The sequence below is a fragment of the Osmerus eperlanus genome, chromosome 11 (genome assembly GCF_963692335.1).
Source record: "Osmerus eperlanus chromosome 11, fOsmEpe2.1, whole genome shotgun sequence".
NCBI lineage: Eukaryota > Metazoa > Chordata > Actinopteri > Osmeriformes > Osmeridae > Osmerus > Osmerus eperlanus.
The window spans coordinates 10,978,919-10,999,648 of NC_085028.1; the positions used below are offsets into that span (position 1 = coordinate 10,978,919).

Sequence of the window (20,730 nt, forward strand, 5' to 3'; positions counted from 1 at the left end):
CAAGCCTAGCTTACTAACCTATCCTTAGATCCGTTTACTGAAGTATTTATGGCACAAGTGTTGTGAGTGTGTTACTAAAGACGAGGAGTGTACAAAATGTCACTTGAATTCGGTTTTGTACCTGACTTTTCTTGTCTGCAGTTGAAACATTCCACCTCTGTCTTCATAACTAATGCATTCCTCTTGACCTCTTTAGCTGTCAAATCATGACTTTTGTGCATCAGATCATCTGGGCATTGAGATTATCATTACATGTAGTTGTCCATACCTGTTATTATTTGATATCCCTGCATTGTAATATAATATTCAATACTAATAACCTGTCAACTGGAATGAGGTTTCCAAAACCAGTATCTCACCAGAAAAGGCCCCACTATTCCTGCCAAACCCTGGGAGATGGACAGGTCGGAGGTCCTTAGGTTCACTCCTCTTCAGCTACAGTACAATGTGTTTGATCCCCATTTAACTTTGTGACTGTAAATGTAATCCTAATAAAAAGGTGTAACCAATTATTATTGAGGATGTATTTTTTCCTTGCATGCGATGAAATATGTCTTGACAGCAAAAATTGTTGAATGAGCGTTAACCCAGTGGTTGTCAAACTTGACTACCAAGGAAGATCAGGACACAAATATATTTCTCATGAAAGAAACATACACTTCACAATCACATTTAAGGGGCCAGCCAAATGGGACTAACTTATTTTATAATAAAAAGGAATTATGTATATATATTTTTTTTTAATCATGATTAATCTAAAGTACTTTGACTTGGATCCAGACATACAGCTACATACACTGCAATGTATTTTTATATATGTTTCTGTGTAATTCAGGATATCCTGTCCTTAGCAGGTAACCTAAGCACATGTCTAAGGGGTGTCCCTCAATGGCTCACCAATGAAGTGTGGATACCATCTACTCACAAAGTACTGTTGCTGTGGCTTGAGTTCGAGTCCAGCCTGCGCCCCCCTACACACAGACACACACAGTCTTTCCCTTACATTTCCTGCATTAAACAAGAAATATTCTAAAAATATATATTTAAGAATGTGGCTAAAACTGGAAGTATTGTTCACATAATTTGTGTGACCTAAACGTACAGTGTGTTTAATTCTGGGAATTCTTGAATGGCATCTAATGTTTGGAATGAATTGTTGAAGAAAAAGACAAAAAAATAGCTATCTTCTTTGTGATGAAAGGAAAACAAAGTTGGGGTACAAAGTGGCCGTTTAAGAAATAACGTTGCGAGTGTTAACGTCGACAGACAGATGAATGGATAGATGAGTAATTAAATTCTCATCTCTCAGGGACCCATGAAAGAAGATCTCCTGTCAGACTTTTTTTTGCTTTCCCCCCTTCCGCCTTCCTTTGCTATTTTCCTTCTGCGCCTTCCCATGGAGAGTGACACGGCAGGGTCACGGAGGCCCGAGTTCCGCAGTCACCTGGAATGCAGCCAGAGCCTTGGACCGGAGCCAGATCCAGTGAGGGGTGGGACTTAATGAGCCTGCCATTCAGGTGCCCTTAACCAGAACTCTCATGTCAACATGCAGTTTACTGTATAGACGTATTCACCCAAGTACCAACATCTACTGCGTGCTATGATTGTTGAGGAGACTTAAAATTCATCCTAATTATTTCTGTCTGTCTTCAAAAGACAAAGATGAAGTAGGCTAATTAAATGGCGATATTTCACTAGGAGAAACAGAAGCAACAAAGCCACATTTGTAGATTCGAGATCCCTGAATCGATTATTTAATGCACTATTACACAACACCAAAATGACCTGCTGTATGCATTTAAGTCTCCAGGGGTTCTCTATTGAAAACCACAGGCTGTCTTGGGGCCTTCCTGAGGTCAGCTTGAGTGATTGGGTTAGTGGGCAACTGTGGAACAGTTGGCCCAGTAGAGTAGGCCCATTGCCAAACTGTTTCATTGCCAAATTTAAATCTGGACAATGGATTAAAAAATGTTAACACTTAATATGCAGAATTTGCTGACTTTCAAATGATTGTTCATGCATTTTCTCAAGGTGACTAGGTTTGTGCAGTGATGCAACCACTCAATGAGCCAATGCGGTCAACTGAAACCTTTCTATGCCATTCCGTTAGAGAAGGGAAACTACAATCATGTTCTCAGTCATTGCAAGATGGAGTCCCAATGTGTGAATCGACTGGTAAAAGTTACAACCCATCATGGTAGCCTATTTGTCTTTTATGAAATGTGTCAATTATGTCAGGGTCTAATAGTACAATAACCAAAGATACTAAAGAACCTGAATTAAATACATAGACCTAATCAAATGGGCATCTGGCCTAGTATTTAACTGTAGCCGGTGTTAATCGGTTAAACTCACTCCTCAGGTATGTAACAGGCCACCCGCGCCAGCAAATAGCTAGCTTTTTGCTGGCGTAGCTGGTAGTGGTCGTGCTTGGGATGTCAGAGGTGGCGGGTTCAATCCCAGTGAGGGGTGAACATCGGCCGAGTGTACCTCTGATGGAGCAAGGCCACGTCTGTTACATAACTATTTCGGTTGAATAAGGTTATATTCTTGTCTTGCAAGCATTGGCTTTGGCAAGCTGCCACCCCAACAAAAAAGACTTGCCACCCCAATCTCGCTATGCTAAAATATATTATTAGTACATTATAGTAGGCCTGCATTTTATTCAATCATTAAAATAATATTATTGTTATCATTAGAACTACAATGTTGTATTTATTAATGGTGGTAATTCTTTCCCGCGCCTGCTCCATGCCACACCACAAATACCTCCTGCCACCTCTTTGCCACCCCAGGTGAAAATGTCTACATCCGCCCCTGCTTGCACGAATCATTCTTTGAAATCCCAATGCGATCCCAATTCGACTGACATACATCCTTAATGGTTCTTGATGGAATTTGCCAACAGGAAATAGAGTGTTTTAACAGATGGTGGACCAAGACGATGTTCAGAAAAATGCGCATCTGGAACCAAGTATCTGTGACAACATCGTCCGACGTACCCACCTGCAGAATCAGTGGCTGACACTGGACGCCACAGGCGTCAACAGGTGAAAAAAACATAGGCCCTACTCCCCGGCTGCAGACTTCAAAAATAGAATTATGTAAATATACACCATAAATACATGCTCTTTCCTTCATTTGCGTGTAGTCCAATATTCGTTGGTACAGAGACAGATTTAAGAAAATACCTATAGCCTATGAATGAGTTCCCTAATGGTAAAGATATTTTCTAGACTATATGGCTCATAAGTCTTTGACCCCATTCCCACCATCTAGTCTATACGACAAATGTGCGCAGTTCGAGACCATGTGAGAATTGAAGAGCGGAGGTACGGCAAATTGTTGTTTTAAAACTGGGCGGTACTGTCTCTGCCCTACCATTCGACTGACTTGCCCAGATCGTGGCTTCGACACCTGATCCCCTCAAAGCACAAGGATTCTGACAAAGTTTAAAGAACGAGATTGAGATGCAGGACTGTTGGAATTAGGCAAAAGTGGATGGCAATAACAGTAATAATTCTGGAGAAAAAGTACGTCGAGAATAGAGGATGACAGATTTATGAAAGGAGAGCTGACTTGGAGCTCCAGTTTTGGCCAAACTATATATATATTTTTAACAAGGTTACAGTTTGGATTCTTGAACGCAATGCATGATCGCCCCGGGAACAAAATATTGTCCAGCATAACCCATGCATAATGCCAAAGATTTTTAATACAAGAAATCAAGTTTTGCATCACCTTTGCATCTGCTCTGAAGTCTGAACTGTGAAATTAAAAGGACTCTAGGTAGCCTACGGAGTAACCGAAATGAAGTTAAAAGACTTAACACCCGGTTTCCAGAGGCGAGGGACTAGTTTAAGACTTCTACTATTGGTGTTCATTACCACTGTGATAGATTGGGTCGGCGGGATCCCGACGTGGAGGATAGAGGTATGTGTATTACTATAGCCAAATAAAATAGCATATAAGTGAAAATGTCATAACCACATAAACGTGTCCATTGCTTGTTGTCGGCTTTTGCAAAAAATCGTCTAGAAAGCTGTGGAGTAGCGGCTCTCACATGTGTGTGACAGATATTTGCAGCACAGAGGCAGATCGAGAGAGAATGTCAAAGGGGGTCAGGATGAGAACAGGGAGTTGTGTTGCATATGTAAAGAATCACCCTACTATGCAGCGTAGTTTTTCTTCAAATCGATGATATGCCAACAATATAGTGGGTATTGGTTGCTAGAATAGAAAGGATTGAATTGTGGCATGGATTTTCTTAAATCTGGTGTTCAATGACGTCAACATCGGGTGCTTTTTTTCTTCCGTTCTCTTCACATTCTCATAGGGAGCAGATGTGATCTCTCAAAAGCCACTTATAGAGACCTTCACGTCTGTGCATCCTCTGTCAGGAGGGACAATGAGCCGGTCCAAACGCTATGCCATCAACCCTTTAGGCCACAAATGGGAGCACTTTAACATCACCTACAAGTAAGAGAATTAAAGAGTGGAGAGGGAACTTTGGCATCGATTCTGTTGTCATTCAGGAGTCTAGAACAGTTGTGTGAATGCCAGGGATGCAAGAATGGTTGCCGAGTGCTTCCAGTGATATTGATGAAAGACATGAACGTGCTGATGGTGTGTATTTTCACAAAGCTAAGTTTGGATGGTGTTTGACTGGGTAAACACGTTTTTCTTTGTTCTTTAAGCTCCATCGTCTGTCATGTCCTGTGTATTTGTCAGAATCACCAAGTTCCCCAACACCCTGAACAAAGATGACACCCGTAAAGCAATCAGCATTGCATTCACCAAGTGGAGTGATGTGTCCCCTCTCTCTTTCAATGAAATCACAAACCCCAACAAGAGCGCTGACATCATTATTGGTAAGAAAGAACATCAGTAACAAAATCTAGGAAAGGGGGTTTCTGTCTTTTAAAGTCTGATGTTCCTTTTATGAAACATGCATGTGTGTGTGTGTGTGTGTTTGTCAGGCTTCTACACCTTTAACCACACAGACTGCTGGTGGTCTCCACTGCACCCATGCTTCGATGGACTGAATGGGGAGCTTGCCCATGCCTTCCTGCCACCCCGAGGAGAGATCCACTTTGACAACCACGAGTTCTGGATTCTGGGAAAGTCCCGCTTCAGCTGGAAACAAGGTGCAGTCCATCATGTCTGCAGAGGCTCTGCGTCCAGTCCCAATGAGTAGCTGATGAGGAGGATCCAGATGGCGAGGATGACAAAAAAGAATAGAAGGCTAACAGAGCCATCAACAGAGAATTTCATGTTGAAATATTGTACATGCCCTTCATACGTATTCACCTCCATAACCCCTGTAGTTGTTCATTTGTTTCCTTTTCTTGTATTCATCCTATTTGATTCCCCCCCCAGGTGTGTGGTTGAATGACCTGGTCCAGGTTGCAGCACATGAGATCGGCCATGCTCTTGGTTTGTGGCACTCCCGTGATCCCCAGGCCCTGATGCACCCCAACGCCACCTATACTGGCCAGAGGAACATCGCCCAGGATGACATCTGGGGTATCCAGCGGCTTTATGGTAACTCTGACAAACTATAATGTAGCAGGCTGGCTCGATAAGTCTTGTATAAAATGGAATTCAGTTTAAGCACTATCCATACATGTCTTTGTGCTCTGCCCAATGTGCATGTGCTGTGTTTCAGGATGCATGGACAAGAGGCGTGTGTGTGACCCATGGGCTCGTCTTGGCTTCTGTGAGAGGAGGAAAAGCTTCATGAAGAAACACTGTCCTCAACGTTGCGATCTCTGCTATGGTTAGGCTGACAATTGTTCTGTAAATCTAGGTCTGATGGTGTGTTTAATGAAACCAAAAACTATTCTTATGATTGTTTATCTTTCCATGTCACGTGGGAAATTGGTTGTGCATTTGCAAGAGGCATTGCCTCACAATGTTTGCAAAATTTATAACTATTTAAAACTATGTGCTATGTAGCCAATGTTTTGAGTTTAGCCAATCACCTCTTTGGCGGATAGCCTTGTTTTAGCTGTGGCTCGAGATACCGCAGACTGCGGCCTGTGTTCAGAAGGGTTTTATTACTTTTATTACTTGTATTATTGTTTTTATTGATTTTATGTAAAGCACTTTGACCTGCAATTCTTGTATGAAATGTGTTACATAAATAAAGTCTTATTATTATTTTGTCCTCAGATAACCAGCCCCTTATTGGTGGAATGTAAGCCTGTGGGAGGCTGGGGCTGGGGTTTAATGGTTGTGGTATGTCACTCTCTTCCTACAGAACCCCTGGAGGCAGTTACCACACCAACTACACCTCCAGCCAATGTCAAGATCAAGATGGTTCCTCGTGGAAAGGTTGTGGGCTTTCGCTGTGGAACAAAGAATCCTCGATCACCTCCCAAAGTCAGGTGAGTGTTTAAAACTAAGGGACACATTTCTGAGTTTAAGAAACTATTATTCAAGGTTTCTTAGTCCTTTTTAGTTTATTTGATTTAAAAGTATGCCTATAGAATATATTTTATTGATTTACTGTTTCCATCTTCTCTTTTCTGGGCTGATCTTGCTCCAGCTGGTACAAAGATGGAGAGCAACTACTCACTTCCATCCCTGGTTACATCATCATGAAAGACCGTGATCTCCGCATCGTAGCCAATGAGTTCAACGAGGGCATTTACACCTGTCGAGTCCATCGCAGTGGCAACATTGTTTCAGCCAACTCTTGGGCCATTCGTTTAAAACCAGAGCAGTCTTCCAACACTTGAGTTATTTGACAGTAACAGGATGAAGGAGGGGAAAAATTGAGTTGTGTTGCTGTAAATTGTAAATTGAGTAAAGTGATGATGAACCAACATACATGCCAACTGGGACTTTTCTCAAAGTTTCAACCTGTCTGCTGAAAGCACACATCCTGTCCACTATGGACCTCACATAAATGTGTGAAATTGGAATGGAGAGTGGATTGGATACCGGATTAACCTCATTCTCTTGGCATCACACCAAAGGTCTAATGTTATACACCCTTTAAATTGTCTAATGTAATCCCCATTTATGTTTTTGTTATGACACATCTCATTGTATAAGCCAACTGGTTTTAAATATTTCATTAAGTAACGTGTGAGTAAAGAAAGAAAAAATTGGTATTTCCAGGTCTTTTGTTAGTCATGAGTACATAATTGTTAGTACAATTTATGAAGATTGAAATAATTGAAGACATAATGCAGCTAACCTTCTGTATATTTTATTACAAAGTTTTATACCATGTTAGTTTGTTTTGTATGGATTTGAGAAAAATTAGCAAATATTCTCCAAGGTTATTTGGTGGTAGGAAGAACTGTACATTTTCACGTGTTTGCAACGCAATACAAAATTAAGCCTTTGAGTGCTATTCAAGTATTTTTACTTCAAAGTGAAGCACATTTTTCCTCATCTTGTTCCAAGAGATGAAAGATAAACTCTCTGAACAGATCATACAATATATCAAATAACTGTTATACCCAGGGAACTATTAAAACAAAAAAACACAATAGTTGCATAAAGAGTGCCATTATTCTTTGGAGGTGGCCAGTAGATGCATACACTTTATTGAAACTGACAGACAAAACATCAAAAATAAACAACAGGCACAAAAAATGCCTGGAACTGGAAGCATAATTCAGTATTTACTACAATAACTTAAAGCTTTCCATTGTGTGAACAGATCCTCAATGTTGACAATCTATAATATCATGGGTTAAATTGGAGGTTAACATGTGCATTTTAAACAGAGTCACATGGTCACTTTATACTGCAAACATTTATTTGGGCACTGGAGAATCCTCTAACAAGCTGTCTGGGACAATTAGTAACACAATGCTAACACTGTTCTATGGCTTACCCTGTTACCTGATCAAGCAAAGTTGAAAGTTTCACATATTTCAACAAATTGTAGAACTGAAAATAAATTAAACAGATTCTTTGAATAAATAAGACAAATCACATTGCAATCAGGTGATCAAACAACTACAAACCTAACTAAAAAGGTCCTAACGAAATCCTTTTGGTCATAATTTCTATCTTGAGGAAGTACTGGAGAAAATAGAGAATGTAGACTTATGGGGGAGAAGTAGCTGATGAAATCTTTTAGACTGCTCACTGATAAACTAAGTTTGTGTCTCCTGCCTGAGAGCAGAGGCATTCCATTGCTGCATGTAGGGGGATGTGCCCCCCCGCCCCTCCTTGTCTAGCCCAACTAATAAAAAAAATGTGTTGGAGGGAAGTCTTTGTTTGGGGATAAAGAAGCAGACAGCCGTTATGAGGCTGGGTTGGTTTTACACAGCCAAACATTCTGGAGGCACGGAGCTGTATGGTCTCCTAAGCTGGAGAGCATGCATGCGTCTTAGAATGTCAGCTACTTTTTATATATTATATCTTCAGTCAAAATATTTGGTGTTTTTAAACAGTTATAACGCCCCAGTCCAGTTCACAGAATGATAAAACATTATAAACTTGAAAAAATTCTCTATGAAATTTCAGGTGGTCAACAACATAATTTTGAAATGGGTCAATCAAAGTTGACAGTGAATGCCACATTGACATGGAATAAAATACGATGAAAGTCTCAGTACATGTCAAGACTTGACCGAAACAGAGATAAAGGGAGGAAAGGAGGGTTTAGGATTGCTTCTAATCGCCATTGTCATCTTCATCCTCGCTGATGCTGTATGATGCGTGGTGATTTGGTGGCGAGGACGGAGGGGAGGTCTTGGAGAAGAAAGGCAGTCGGAAGGTAGGCGAAGGGGATCGCTCGCGTGTCGGGCTGCTGTTGGGGCTCTGTTTGGGACTGATGGCCTGCAGCATCCGCCCCTTACCCTCCTTCAGCATGTGTTTCTAAAGGGAGCAAGAACAAACCAAAAAAAGTGACAAAGCCAGGAGAATCATTAGTTACCTCATTGACATATTCCTAGCAATAAAGGAACTTCACCAAGCTAGGTGTAGCTTTAGAGTTTGAGAGAAACAAGGGTCTACTTCCTGTTATCTACTTCCAAAAAATAGGCTCATGAACAACCCTCTAAAACTTGCAAGATGCTCACCAGTGCCCCTTCTGGACCGAACATCTGCAGGAAGTTGCCAATAAACTCCCGGGATTTCTCCTCCCACTTCTGAATCAGGTCAATGCTCTTCTCTTCCACTTTCTGCACAAATTCTTTGGAGCGCTCCTCCACATCTCGAACCTTCTTCTTCACCTTGTCCACCCTCTCTTGAAGATGGTACTTCTTCTCCTGCCGAATATTGTGTTAATACTGTATTTATACCACAAGTTCAGCTGTTATTATGCATATCTAAAGGATTGTCTTCTATACAAAATGGTGGAAGAACTCACATTGATGAAGCTAACATTGAGCTCTTTGGCAGTGTAGCCTCTCTGCAGGTTTCGGCGCACGTAAACGTCATAATCACGAACTATGCGTGTGATTAAATCGGATGTGGAGATACCCTCTGTACGTTGTGTGGGTGCAAACATGCCTGGAAGAAAGGGGAGATGTCAGATGTCCATTCAGCACTTCTAATATAACCCACATAATAAGCTACTGGATCACATCTACCGGCTGCCTTTATGTGCTGGTACACATCATCACTCCCGGCTGAGGAGTAGGGTATATCATCATGAGCAACAAAGTCAATCTGTAAGAGGAAAAAAGGGCATAATATTACAAGTAATAAAGTTAGTAATAAAAGTTCTAAATTGAGTTACACATGCAAACTAGGCTGTATCGGGTGGCTGCATCCCTGTTAGCTTACAAGACGTGCACTGTTCCAACTCACCCGATGCTCAGCTAGGAATTCGGGTGTAAGCGTCCACGGTGCGTTACGCACAATTTCATCGACATAGCGACAGTGACTGACTGCATCATAGCGTTCGTCTTCATTCATTACTGTAAAACCCTTCAGGTTGTGTGTGAGATCATCACTGCACACTGAGAGTGAGAGTGAGAGTGAGAGAGAGAAGCAGCAGACCTAATGGCTTGTCACAAACACACAAACAATAGAGTTAACTACCAAATGTAAGATGTGATGTCATAGCAAAATGTTGTTGATCTTGTGAAACAGACTGTTCCTTGGCATTAGCCACTGTAAAACTGCCAGAAGTGTCACTGGTCCTTGGTTGTCTGCTGCACACAAAATAATCTCCAAAATGTATCAATGTAAAATGTAAACAATGCATACAAGGCTACAAACAATGTACGTCTAACCTCCAACGATGAGGTGGGTATTAGGAAAGAGTCCCTTGGCTTGCATTAATGCTCGAGCATGACCTGAGTGGAACATGTCAAAGATCCCATCTGCATACACCCGTACTGGACGATCTTCTAACATGGACAACAAGGGACAGCAACGTGTGAACAAGAGAAAGGGAGACAGGCGGCTTTAGCACAGTTTTTGTGTAGAAGAAAAGCTGAAACAGAGACTTACGCGGAGTGCCTTGGCGTGCCTCGTCCATGCTAACGCGCTTGTAAGGTGTGGTGGCAGGCTCAAGTTGGTCAGCAAACGGGGCAGGATCTGTCAGACCCTGAAAAACACACATGCACACTATAAGCTGGTAAATATATTGTTATTTTATTTTCATCTATTACTCTTTATGTGTCTCTTATATCCATCAGCATTGCACTCACCACAGTGCGCGAGACCTTGACAGGTGGCTCCCCCTCCCCTTTCTCTCCACAGTACCCATCCCTCCTTCTTTTTCGGTTGGGTAGCCGATTCGAGCTGTGAGACTCCATTGAAGCACTTCGAAGAAAATATATAACTACTTAATTAAATGTAGGTCTATTTGAGCTTATAATAATTCTGATCTGAAGACTCAGGATTTGTTACAATGGTATCACTATTGGTGTGTTGGACTTGAACTCCTACGTTGGAGATATCACTTTTGAGAGAACAATGTTTAGCTATTTTGTATTATCTAGTAATAAATGTGCACAGCAAGCTACACCGATAACAACTGGCGTTAGGAATCAGTCACTAACCAATTAAAATCATTGAAGTTGTAAGCTACTGACTGTAGCCTATATGTATATCTACATTAGTTAGCATCTACTGTAGCCAGCCAGCTACGTTTTAAACTACGTCGCCCGCTAGCTTGCAGTGAATGGAAATCAGGAGAGATCACGTAGTTATCAAACTATTGCATTGATAAATTAGCTAACTTTCTAGCAAGTAGCTACCGTTACGCTAGCATTGACACTGGCAGGTACTAGCGGCAGGTACCTGCGGTTGGTTGTTGCTAGCTAGCTAACTTGACTAGCTAAAAACGAGTATAGCTACCTGGGTGTTGGTTACTTGTAAGTGCACTATACGTTAGCTAATTGCTTGAAGCTTGTATAGTACTCTTTTGATTGATAGCGTTTCCATCAAAGTCAGCAGGGCTGTAATCCTTAGATTTGGTTGATTTATTCTGACAAAGACGCCATATAGCAGGGAGTTGACAGGTTGTTTTTACTCTGGTCTGTAGAGCTAACAAACTCAAAGTCTGACAAATGGGCGTTCTAGATCCAACTAATACAGGGCTAGGATCTTTGAGGTTGGATACATTCTTATTAGAATTTGTAATTTTATCTAAAGAACTCAGGTTGCATCTTAAAATATATACAATGTATCATAATGTAAATCAACCAGGTTTTACTTGTATCTCGAAGATCTAATTACAAGTCTGATTCACCGTCCTCTAACAACATTGGATCTAGAAACGATATGGAGCAGTCCAAATAAGGACCTATGCTGCCACCCAGTGCCAGTGGGTCAAACCAGTTTTGTAAAACATTAAGAAAGCTGGATATTTCTCAAACCCTCCAAATACAACGTAAACTTTTTAAAATGTTCTTTTATTGTTATTAATATATATATATATATATTGAAGGACAGAAATATTTGATTTCACAGGTGTATGCCACACATAGTGCAGCAAGACATTGCATTACCTTCAAATCTTCTGATTCAAAAGATTCCTTCTGTTGTCCAAATTGAAATACAGACAAGGCATGCATTCACTATTATATCAAGGCTCTATAACTCTAGATATTTGCTTTTTACAGCCATGCATATAGTTTTGGGTTAGGGAATGAAAAAAGTATGGGTCCTTTGTTTTGGAATATAGACCTTAAATTTGATGTTGGCACATCAATGGACAACAATTGCCATTGCACACATACATATCTCCATACAATATCACCATAGGCATCTTATGAAGATTCTACAATAAAAAACATTCTTGATCACTTCAAAAGGTCCTAATATCTTCAGGTCAATCATGATGTTCATTTATGGAATGCATATGGTATTAACTACATGGCTGTCTCTCATTTACAGAAGGTGCATATTTATCCAGTTTTGGTAGTGCCAAAGAAAAGGAAGACGGGGAATGGACAGATGATGGCTGTTTCTCCTTTATCTTGTGAGGGACAATAAAGCCCTGCATGTGTAGTTGGAATTTGGACAATGGTTGTCGTCTTGACTTTACATGCCCATACGGATGCTTTGAATGATCTGGAAAATGGCTGAAACAAACACAGAGCAAGTAATGTGAGTGTGAGCAGTGTGATTCCACAAACACCAGATCACTAAAGGTCAAAAACAGGAGGGTAAATCAATTCAAGTCTTTTCCACTTTGCACCAGGTACAAGCAATATTTGGTGTCTCAGAATAATTAATTCGATGGGAATCATGAATAAATACACAATCTTTTGAGGGGAAAATATATACTGTCTTGATACAGAGGGGGCAAAGATCAAACTTTTGTGAATGGCAAACAAAGTGGATTGCAGGGAACTTTGTCCTTCGACAGCACTTTTTAAGAGATAGTAGGATGTCCCGGCATATCGCTACAATTAGGCTACATGATGTAGCCTGTCAATAAAATATTTATTCTCTAAACAATTAGTATGACTTTGGCGATACAGATACACGATGCAGAAGAAAGGCGAATCATAGGCTATATAGATGTTATGAGTAGATGTACCTGATCCGCAGACAACAAAAATGAACAAGGCAAGAAGCCATGGTCCCACTGCCACTTTGTCGTCCCCAGCATTTCTCTGCAGAAAGATGTACATGAGTAACAAATAAACAAATTACTCTGAAGAACAAAAAAAATCTGCCTCTGGAAGATTACACAGCTTTTTATTTTTATGAAATCTAAAAAGTTAGAGTTAGAAACGGCCTATATCTTGACAGTTATAGGCTATAGTTGTGGCGTCTCTTTCAATGAATAGCCTAATCGATAATACAATGGGGATGCAAACTTACCGATGACTTGGCGACATTACCTCTCTGTGTAATGTTTTTGCTGTGCTTCTCGTTTGCCATTCGTATTTTCTGTTTTGCTACCATGTTTTCAGCTTGTATAGCTATTGCAGATGAAGATCTCTCGGTGCTCCTTGTGTCTTGCAACTAGTTAGTAGTGACTGTCTATTTTTCCTAACTTGTCTACGTACACATTAATTAGATCCCACCCACAAATGATTCCGTGGTCGTGTCACAAACAGGGACGTCCAAAAAGAATATATATATATTTTAACTCAACTCATTTCCACAATGAATCGTATTTGTACACGGAACATTGCTCATACCGCAGATTATTGTGCACAACATTAAACAAATTCTGTGTATATTTTATGATGATGTGGCACTGACTCGCCCTTATAGATTTTACGTATTTCCGTCGGGCGGATGGTTTATCCGGTGTGGTGCCAAAAGAACATTTAAATTGAATATGAGCCACATACTCAACACAGCTTTCTAATGACGCTCGAAGCTACACTGTTTCACAGAACAATCCCGACTCAATCTAATCCCATTTTTATCGGTGGCTATAGCCTCTGTAATAAGTGAAATTAACAGCAAAAAGTAGTGTAGTGTATTATGTCAAGTTAAATCTTTATATAGAGTTCTGATATTTAATAGCACATATATTATGTTTTTTATTTTTTTTAATTGTAGAATTTGCAAGGCAATTTTCAGCATGCTCACAGAAGAGGGCAGTATTGAAACAGTACTTCTACGATAGTCCATAACTTCTTGCTAAGCATATGCCCATTGATGAACTCAGCGAACCGAACAACTTTAAAATTCTAATATTACAACCCTATCCAATAATAATGACTGTTTAAATGATGAAAGCACAGCGTTGATGAGAGACTGCATGTTTCCCTCAACCTCACATCTGATGGCACAACACCTGCTCTCCTCACAACACTGCGTTTCCCTTACACTTACGCCTGAACAATCCCTCCCCTAAACGAGTTTGTATTTTAGTAAAGAATATCAAAACAGTATCTTACATCAACAGAGCGGACTACATCAACACTTCCCAACAGCAAGCTGTTTATAACATTCCTCTATGCACATATAGGGACGCACAGCAGCAGAAAAGTAACATTGGACTGTGAAGGGTTCGCGCCAGCTTCGACTTGTTAAAGCAGGTAGGCTCTTCTCACTCAAACAGGTTCTGCAGGTAGGCCCAGCTGACGTTTCACCACACCAGCAACACCCACTTTGGTGATGGTGGGTGTGACTTCACAGCACTTCCTAACTTGTTGTGCCTTTCGAGACAATCCCACAACGCCAAATCCACGGAGACGGGTGGGAGACGGAAGGACCGCAGTGAACTTGGGAGGCTTATTGAGTGTTCAACTCATCCCAATGTTGTAGAACTATTTTTACGGACAGCAAAACCAATATGCTCATTCAGGAATTGTAAGTATTTGTAATTATTTAAAACCTGTTGTGAATGTAATAATGATTATTAGTTTTATTGAATGATGTCAATTACTTTGAGAAATAAATGCTGTCATCGTTTACACCATTTTGCGTTCAAGGATGAAACCTTCTCTTTTGAATGAAGCTTAAGAACATAACTTTAACTGAATGGGCGTTGTCACAAATCTAGACACACCTGCATGTTTAAGTGTAGACTAATATCGCTTAAGCCTACATGTAGGCTAGGCTAGTTGAGAGATTACGTTGAAAGATCGATTGAATGAATGAACAGTCAACAACACATAGACCAGAGGTTCAAACGGCCATGGGAATGATAGATTTAAGGAAAATTGATTATAATATGCTGTCATGTGCTCATCACTCGTGAAGACATGAAGTCACCTGCTTTAAGTACAAAGTACACGAATAAACACTGACCAATTTTTAAAGAATGTCTACCCCATTCATATACCCTGACGATTTCTGATCTTACACTATATAAGTCAACAATTTACTCAATAAAGTGTAGAGTGAACAGTGTATCAAGTCAAGTGAAAATCGTTGTTAATTTACAAAAGCCAACAATTTAAGCATCAGTATGACTGAGAGTTTTCCTAGCATGCAGTCTACCGGGCTTGCTGTTCCACCTGTTGGCCCATCTTTGCGAGGCTCCCATTACACTCTGATCTGTTATAATGAAATATTCAGACACTGTTCAACTGGGCACAGATGCCTATTAATTGCCTATTGTATAGTGTCATAAGAAACACACGCACGCCCCCCCCCCCCCCCCACACACACACACAGACACACACACACACACAATGATTCAAATTGCCCCCTGACAGAAACAGTCTTCTGTGGTTCTCTAGGCCTCTTACAATTAGTAAGCTTGCTTTAAGCCACAACAGTGTGTACTGTGTGTTTGTTTGTTTGATTGTGCTTTTGCGATGAGGCTATAAACATGTGTTATCTGCTTCTTCTAGCCGAGTCGTCCTTCCTATATCAGTGGAAGAGGTGAGTGTTTGACCTAGCTAGCAGTGTGTAATATATTTGTGTCATAACCTCCTCCATTCCAACCGCGACCACAGTTACCCCTCTGTGACACGTCAGGGGTAGTTATGAGCCCAGCTTCTTTACAGCAGGCCCAGAACACTGTTTCTGGAAGAACCAGCTGGACATATAGTTTGAAGCCCATTGTCCTCCCAGACATTAGTTTTGTATTTCCTACAACTTGTTTTCATCTTGTAGTTCCGGTTTCAGATGAGACTCCATCGCTCTGTTTTCAAAATTATACTTATCTGACTCCTTCCCTGATTTTGCCGATAGTACTGTATCTCTTCTAAATCACATCTTGGCCTCGATCCCCTTTGTTGAAATGTAATGAATACACGAGATGTATGTACTTTAAATTAAATGGTCCTACCTGCAGACCTGGCTTGTGCCCTATGTGCCAAGTATTCCTCTCAATCACAATAAGAGGACCCACTGGTTTTACATGTATAGTCACATTCCAAACCTTCAACGTGTATATACATACGGTACACAGCCACCTAAATAAGGCCAATGGCGCTCCTCTCAAAAAGGATGGGTCTGCTGGAGAGAGCTAGGATGGTTCTTTTTTCTGCCTCAATTACCGTGTCTCACCAATGACTACTCAATGTATAACTATGAGCCATGCTAAGGATGAGATGACACTGACAGCACATGACAGTTTCAAAGCTGCCTCTGTCTTTACACTCAGTCTGTTTCTCTCTCTGTTTGACAGACTTTCTGTCTGGTTATCTGACTGTCCCTCTTTCCGTCTCTGTCTAACTTCATACCTGCTGACTTTGCCAACACTCCTAGATTTTGCAGACTCAGGGTCTGTCCTAGAAACTGGAGGAAACAAGTAAGGGAAGTCACATATAGTCCACCAGAGGAGTTTGAGAAGCAGTGTACAGTGGCCTTCAGAGTTTAAATGGAAAACTTAAATAGAAATGCTAAATAATCAACTCTTTCATGATTCACTGTTACACTGAAGCAACATATTTCCCTTTCGACCTGAATGAACAAAGCAATTCTCTGAAGATTTCTTTGCTGGTGGTGCAATAACAGAATTAGGCAATCATTTGGACTGGGTTTACATTTTTATAATGTTTTTCTTCATTTTTTGGACAGTTTGCATGTTTCTTATAATATCTCTAATTGCCTCCTCCTTTCCTTTCCACACTCAGTACCAGGTGGGTCAGCTCTATTCTGTGGCTGAGGCCAGTAAGAAAGAAACAGGAGGAGGAGAAGGGGTGGAGGTACTCGTCAATGAGCCCTACGAGAAGGATGGAGAGAAAGGCCAGTACACCCACAAGATCTACCATCTGCAGAGGTAGGACGGGACTGCAATCCTGGTAATGTTCGTGTCTATAAAAGTGAAGAATCCACCTAAACAAGTAATTCCTAACTGCTCTATGGCATTATCATTTTACGCAACTCATACAGTCATTACACTTTGGTCTTTCTGCTCGCTCAACAGAAAACATTGAACCTAACAAACTAATTCCTGACTATTCTACAATTATTATATTACCCTAATCATAAAATCTTTCATATCTCTCAACAGTAAAGTGCCAAAGTTTGTACGCTTGCTTGCTCCCTCATCTGCTCTCAACATCCATGAGAAGGCCTGGAACGCATACCCGTACTGTCGAACAAGTGCGTCCTCCAACACACACACACACACACACAGTCACACACACACATTTAATCATTTACTGACATTCAGTGTACATGCATATACATAGACTTTGTTTTATAGATCTATCAATATTCCAGGATGGCCGTTATCTTGTTGTTTATTAAGTATAATCCTAAACATTTTGTATCTTCTCTTTTTCTCTTCCATGTCCACCTTTCCTTCCGCTCTAGTCCTTACAGTAAGTACTGTTAATTGTTTTATTGTTTACTAGGTCAATTTTGTTTACTACTTTCTTCTAATCCATGTGTATTACTACTGTGATGCATAGATACAAACAAAGAAAAACAGGGAAACTTAAACAAAAGACAGCAAAAACTTGGTCATAAAATAAAAGTAAGTACTGTAACGTTATGGCTATTATACATCCACAGGACAGATCCTGTTTCTTGTTGAGTGTCATTGCCCACTCCAGTAGTCACAGTTGTCATGTGGTTGTGTTCAAGTTCCATGTAGGACTCTCCAGTGCAGTAGGTAGCATATGTACACATCACGGTTACCACACACACACACATGAACCCAACGACACAAATGCACACACTCAGTATGGCCAGCATGATGAAAGACGAGAAGGTAACCTTGCCTTTCAGAAAGGAGAGACGCTGATAGGGTTGACTTTACACAGTGGCACACATCTCAAGTGTGTGGGAAACTGTTCATGTGTGTGTGTGTGCTTGAGTGGCGTGTGTATGTGTGTCCTTTTGAATCCCAAGGGGCTGTTATTCCACTGTCTCTTAGCTGATGAACTGTAACCAGGGTCCTGACAATGTCATGTAATCTTGTTAAACAGTTTCTATGTGTGTTGACATTCCTGTTTTCTTCCGTCCTCCTTCTTCATTTTTCTGCAGAATGAATTCATGAAGGACAATTTCATGATTAAGATTGAGACGTGGCACAAGCCTGACATGGGAGAGCAGGATAATGTGAGTAATCTGTTAATGCATTCAATACAGTGTAGCTAAGCCACTCGTTTAAAATACGCTAGCTTTTAAACTGGAGATTGCATGGGAGACCTTGGATCAAATCCAATTCAGTGAGTCACTGTCGTCATTTCCTCTTTGGCTCTGAATTGGTTTGTGACAGTGTTCCTAGCTCTTCTGATATCATCTCAAAGTGTTCTTGTTGATATTTCTGTATTGTGAAGGTGCATGGACTAGATGCAGACATATGGAAGAATGTGGAGGTGATTCATATAGACATTGCTGACAAAAGCCAGGTGGAGACCAAGGTAAGAGCAGTAGTGTGCTCTTTGTTTGTATCTGTTAATAAACCTGCTCTTGTCATATATTAATTAGTACCTGTAGACTGATCTTAATTCTAATTATTAACTATATTGTGTTCACAGGACTACAAGCCAGATGAAGACCCTGCCACATTCAAGTCAGTCAAGACAGGCAGGGGTCCTCTGGGGCCTAACTGGAAGGTATTGCATTTCCCATAATTCTCCCCTGCCATTCCCTTCGCAAAGTGACATGCTCAGACCGGAGAAACAACCATTTCATGTATTTTTGTCCCTTCAGGAATCTGAAGGCTATTAACCTGTCATTCTGTTTGTCTGTAGAAAGAGCTGTCTAGCAACACTAGCTGCCCCCACATGTGTGCCTACAAGCTGGTCACAGTCAAGTTCAAGTGGTTTGGTCTACAGAACAGGATTGAAAGCTTGATTCAGAGGGTACGGCAAGAAATGTATGCAGTGATGCATAGAATACTTATTAATACATATTTTTATTGTGGCTTAGAATAGCCTAAACTAGAATAGCAAACATAATGGACTGTAGCGTATGTTAGTTATGTTTTTATGATTTTATGACTTTTATGACACCAGTGTTCTGCTTCTTCTTTAATGAATGCCCCTCCCATAGGAAGATTGAGGTGCAGTGTAACTGTGGGGTGGCAAAGTCCACGATGACACTAGTGTGACCATTCAGTGGTTACATGAAAACCTCCCTGCCTATGAGGAAGAAGGCTGCACAGAAGTGTCTTGAATAACATGACTCATTACATTCCTGTGACCTCCCTGACTGAGTTTATAAACTCTAGGCGCCAAGTAGTGTTTACTGTCCTTCAGTGTTTAGATCAGGGATAGAAATTGCACTACTGTAGGGTTCTATTGCCTGGACTTGATATTTCCTCGTTGGCTAACTTCTGCTTCATATGATTTTCAGCAAGAGAAGCGGTTGTTTACAAACTTCCACAGAGAGCTGTTTTGCTGGATAGATAAATGGATCGAGCTGACCATGGATGATATTCGACGGATGGAGGAGGACACCCAGAAAGAGCTAGATGAGGTACTGTACACAATAGTTGTGTATTCCATTTTACAGTTCTGTCACGATAATAGATGTTAGCTATAACATTGCTCTGTTACGGCAACTAATGGCTGAAAGATTTAATGAATACTGAAGTGTGCATGTGTGTTTCAGATGAGGGTGAAAGACCCAATCAAAGGCATGGCTGTAGCGGAGGAGTGAATCTGCTGGGACCCCCATTGTGTTCTTGACCACTGGCCCAGGAAAGCAACAAGGCCCGAACATTTAGCTGAATCCCCAATTCAACCTCCACTCCCCTCAACACAATCCTGTTGATCCAGTGGTGTACAATTGGTACAAACTCCTTCTGGCCGATAAGCTGACAAGATTTCACCATGTCACTAACATGTCACACACATTTATTTTTTAAATTTGGGAATCATTTTGTTTTGGAGTTATGTGTTGTTATGATTAGTATTGTTGTATTTTCTGCAATTCACCATATGTTTACACAACCAAAGTTGTTAGCAATGTTGACTAACTTCTAGTTACTGCTCTCTTAGATATTTTGCATGTGTCACTCTCCTCTCTTTATTATTCACATGGTTATGGAGCATTGTCCTCAGTGATGGTATCTAAATGCCCGCTAGCTAAGTGCCACTGTAAGTGACATAGACATAATTAAATGCTCTATCACAGTCTGAAATACAATCTTTTAATTACAAGCCTTTTTCTGCTATTCTGGTACATGTGCTAATGCTATATGATTTGGGACGTGGGGATAAAGCAAGTAAGTTATGTACAAAATAGGAAACATATCCTTAAAAGTCTGTGTTTACTCACAGGTTGGCCTGTTTTGTTTAATTCATTTTCTGTGTTTTACTGAGCTACAGTGCAATGACTTTGACAAGAAAATGTTATTATTCAATTAAAAAAACAATGTTTATACAATTAACCTCTTGTGATTTGTCTGTCTTGGTTTAGTTTTACTGTTTCACCACACTCCAAAGGAAGGGTTTAAAAGACCAACTAAAGTAGGCT

At 40.6% G+C, this 20,730-nt stretch overlaps 4 protein-coding genes across 4 annotated transcripts; 2 read left to right on the forward strand and 2 right to left on the reverse strand.

The window, feature by feature from the left end:
* The first annotated feature begins 3,396 nt into the window (after positions 1 to 3,396).
* Positions 3,397 to 7,357, forward strand: mmp23bb (matrix metallopeptidase 23bb). The gene is made up of 8 exons (XM_062473979.1): positions 3,397 to 3,933; positions 4,337 to 4,479; positions 4,732 to 4,871; positions 4,980 to 5,147; positions 5,380 to 5,544; positions 5,669 to 5,779; positions 6,263 to 6,389; positions 6,551 to 7,357. Exons 1-8 carry the CDS (start codon positions 3,811 to 3,813, stop codon positions 6,741 to 6,743), a joined length of 1,170 nt encoding a protein of 389 aa, XP_062329963.1. The 5' UTR covers positions 3,397 to 3,810; the 3' UTR covers positions 6,744 to 7,357.
* Positions 7,358 to 7,543: 186 nt separating this feature from the next.
* On the reverse strand, positions 7,544 to 11,656 carry pcyt1ab (phosphate cytidylyltransferase 1A, choline b). Its single transcript, XM_062473980.1, has 9 exons — positions 11,284 to 11,656; positions 10,632 to 10,746; positions 10,432 to 10,528; positions 10,212 to 10,328; positions 9,784 to 9,935; positions 9,564 to 9,642; positions 9,341 to 9,483; positions 9,051 to 9,239; positions 7,544 to 8,847 (listed from the first exon to the last, which is right to left on the reverse strand). The coding sequence occupies exons 2-9, from the start codon at positions 10,737 to 10,739 to the stop codon at positions 8,644 to 8,646; spliced, it is 1,089 nt and encodes a 362-aa protein (XP_062329964.1). The 5' UTR covers positions 10,740 to 10,746; positions 11,284 to 11,656; the 3' UTR covers positions 7,544 to 8,643.
* A 190-nt stretch (positions 11,657 to 11,846) lies between these two features.
* LOC134029696 (stress-associated endoplasmic reticulum protein 1) lies at positions 11,847 to 13,533 on the reverse strand. Its single transcript, XM_062473981.1, has 3 exons — positions 13,261 to 13,533; positions 12,974 to 13,049; positions 11,847 to 12,512 (listed from the first exon to the last, which is right to left on the reverse strand). The coding sequence occupies exons 1-3, from the start codon at positions 13,342 to 13,344 to the stop codon at positions 12,472 to 12,474; spliced, it is 201 nt and encodes a 66-aa protein (XP_062329965.1). The 5' UTR covers positions 13,345 to 13,533; the 3' UTR covers positions 11,847 to 12,471.
* A 1,030-nt stretch (positions 13,534 to 14,563) lies between these two features.
* pitpnaa (phosphatidylinositol transfer protein, alpha a) lies at positions 14,564 to 20,644 on the forward strand. The gene is made up of 11 exons (XM_062473982.1): positions 14,564 to 14,709; positions 15,699 to 15,729; positions 16,929 to 17,074; positions 17,309 to 17,400; positions 17,614 to 17,621; positions 18,289 to 18,363; positions 18,585 to 18,668; positions 18,786 to 18,863; positions 19,002 to 19,112; positions 19,606 to 19,728; positions 19,864 to 20,644. Exons 1-11 carry the CDS (start codon positions 14,693 to 14,695, stop codon positions 19,909 to 19,911), a joined length of 813 nt encoding a protein of 270 aa, XP_062329966.1. The 5' UTR covers positions 14,564 to 14,692; the 3' UTR covers positions 19,912 to 20,644.
* The last annotated feature ends 86 nt before the right edge of the window (positions 20,645 to 20,730 follow it).

Bases quoted from the DNA above. Each gene is read 5' to 3' on its own strand.
- pcyt1ab (XM_062473980.1), bottom strand. From the start codon at position 10,739: ATGGAGTCTCACAGCTCGAATCGGCTACCCAACCGAAAAAGAAGGAGG. The intron at 9,643-9,783 runs GTGAGTTGGAAC...TTCCTCTTACAG, and splicing joins AATTCCTAGCTGAGCATCGG to ATTGACTTTGTTGCTCATGA. The intron at 8,848-9,050 runs GTGAGCATCTTG...TGCTCCCTTTAG, and splicing joins TCGGTCCAGAAGGGGCACTG to AAACACATGCTGAAGGAGGG.
- LOC134029696 (XM_062473981.1), bottom strand. From the start codon at position 13,344: ATGGTAGCAAAACAGAAAATACGAATGGCAAACGAGAAGCACAGCAAA. The intron at 13,050-13,260 runs GTAAGTTTGCAT...ATCTTTCTGCAG, and splicing joins GTAATGTCGCCAAGTCATCG to AGAAATGCTGGGGACGACAA. The intron at 12,513-12,973 runs GTACATCTACTC...TGTTTGTTTCAG, and splicing joins TTTTGTTGTCTGCGGATCAG to CCATTTTCCAGATCATTCAA.
- pitpnaa (XM_062473982.1), top strand. The intron at 17,075-17,308 runs GTAGGACGGGAC...ATCTCTCAACAG, and splicing joins AAGATCTACCATCTGCAGAG to TAAAGTGCCAAAGTTTGTAC. The intron at 18,669-18,785 runs GTAAGAGCAGTA...TTGTGTTCACAG, and splicing joins AAAGCCAGGTGGAGACCAAG to GACTACAAGCCAGATGAAGA.
- mmp23bb (XM_062473979.1), top strand. From the start codon at position 3,811: ATGAAGTTAAAAGACTTAACACCCGGTTTCCAGAGGCGAGGGACTAGT. The intron at 4,872-4,979 runs GTAAGAAAGAAC...TGTGTTTGTCAG, and splicing joins GAGCGCTGACATCATTATTG to GCTTCTACACCTTTAACCAC. The intron at 5,780-6,262 runs GTTAGGCTGACA...CTCTTCCTACAG, and splicing joins ACGTTGCGATCTCTGCTATG to AACCCCTGGAGGCAGTTACC.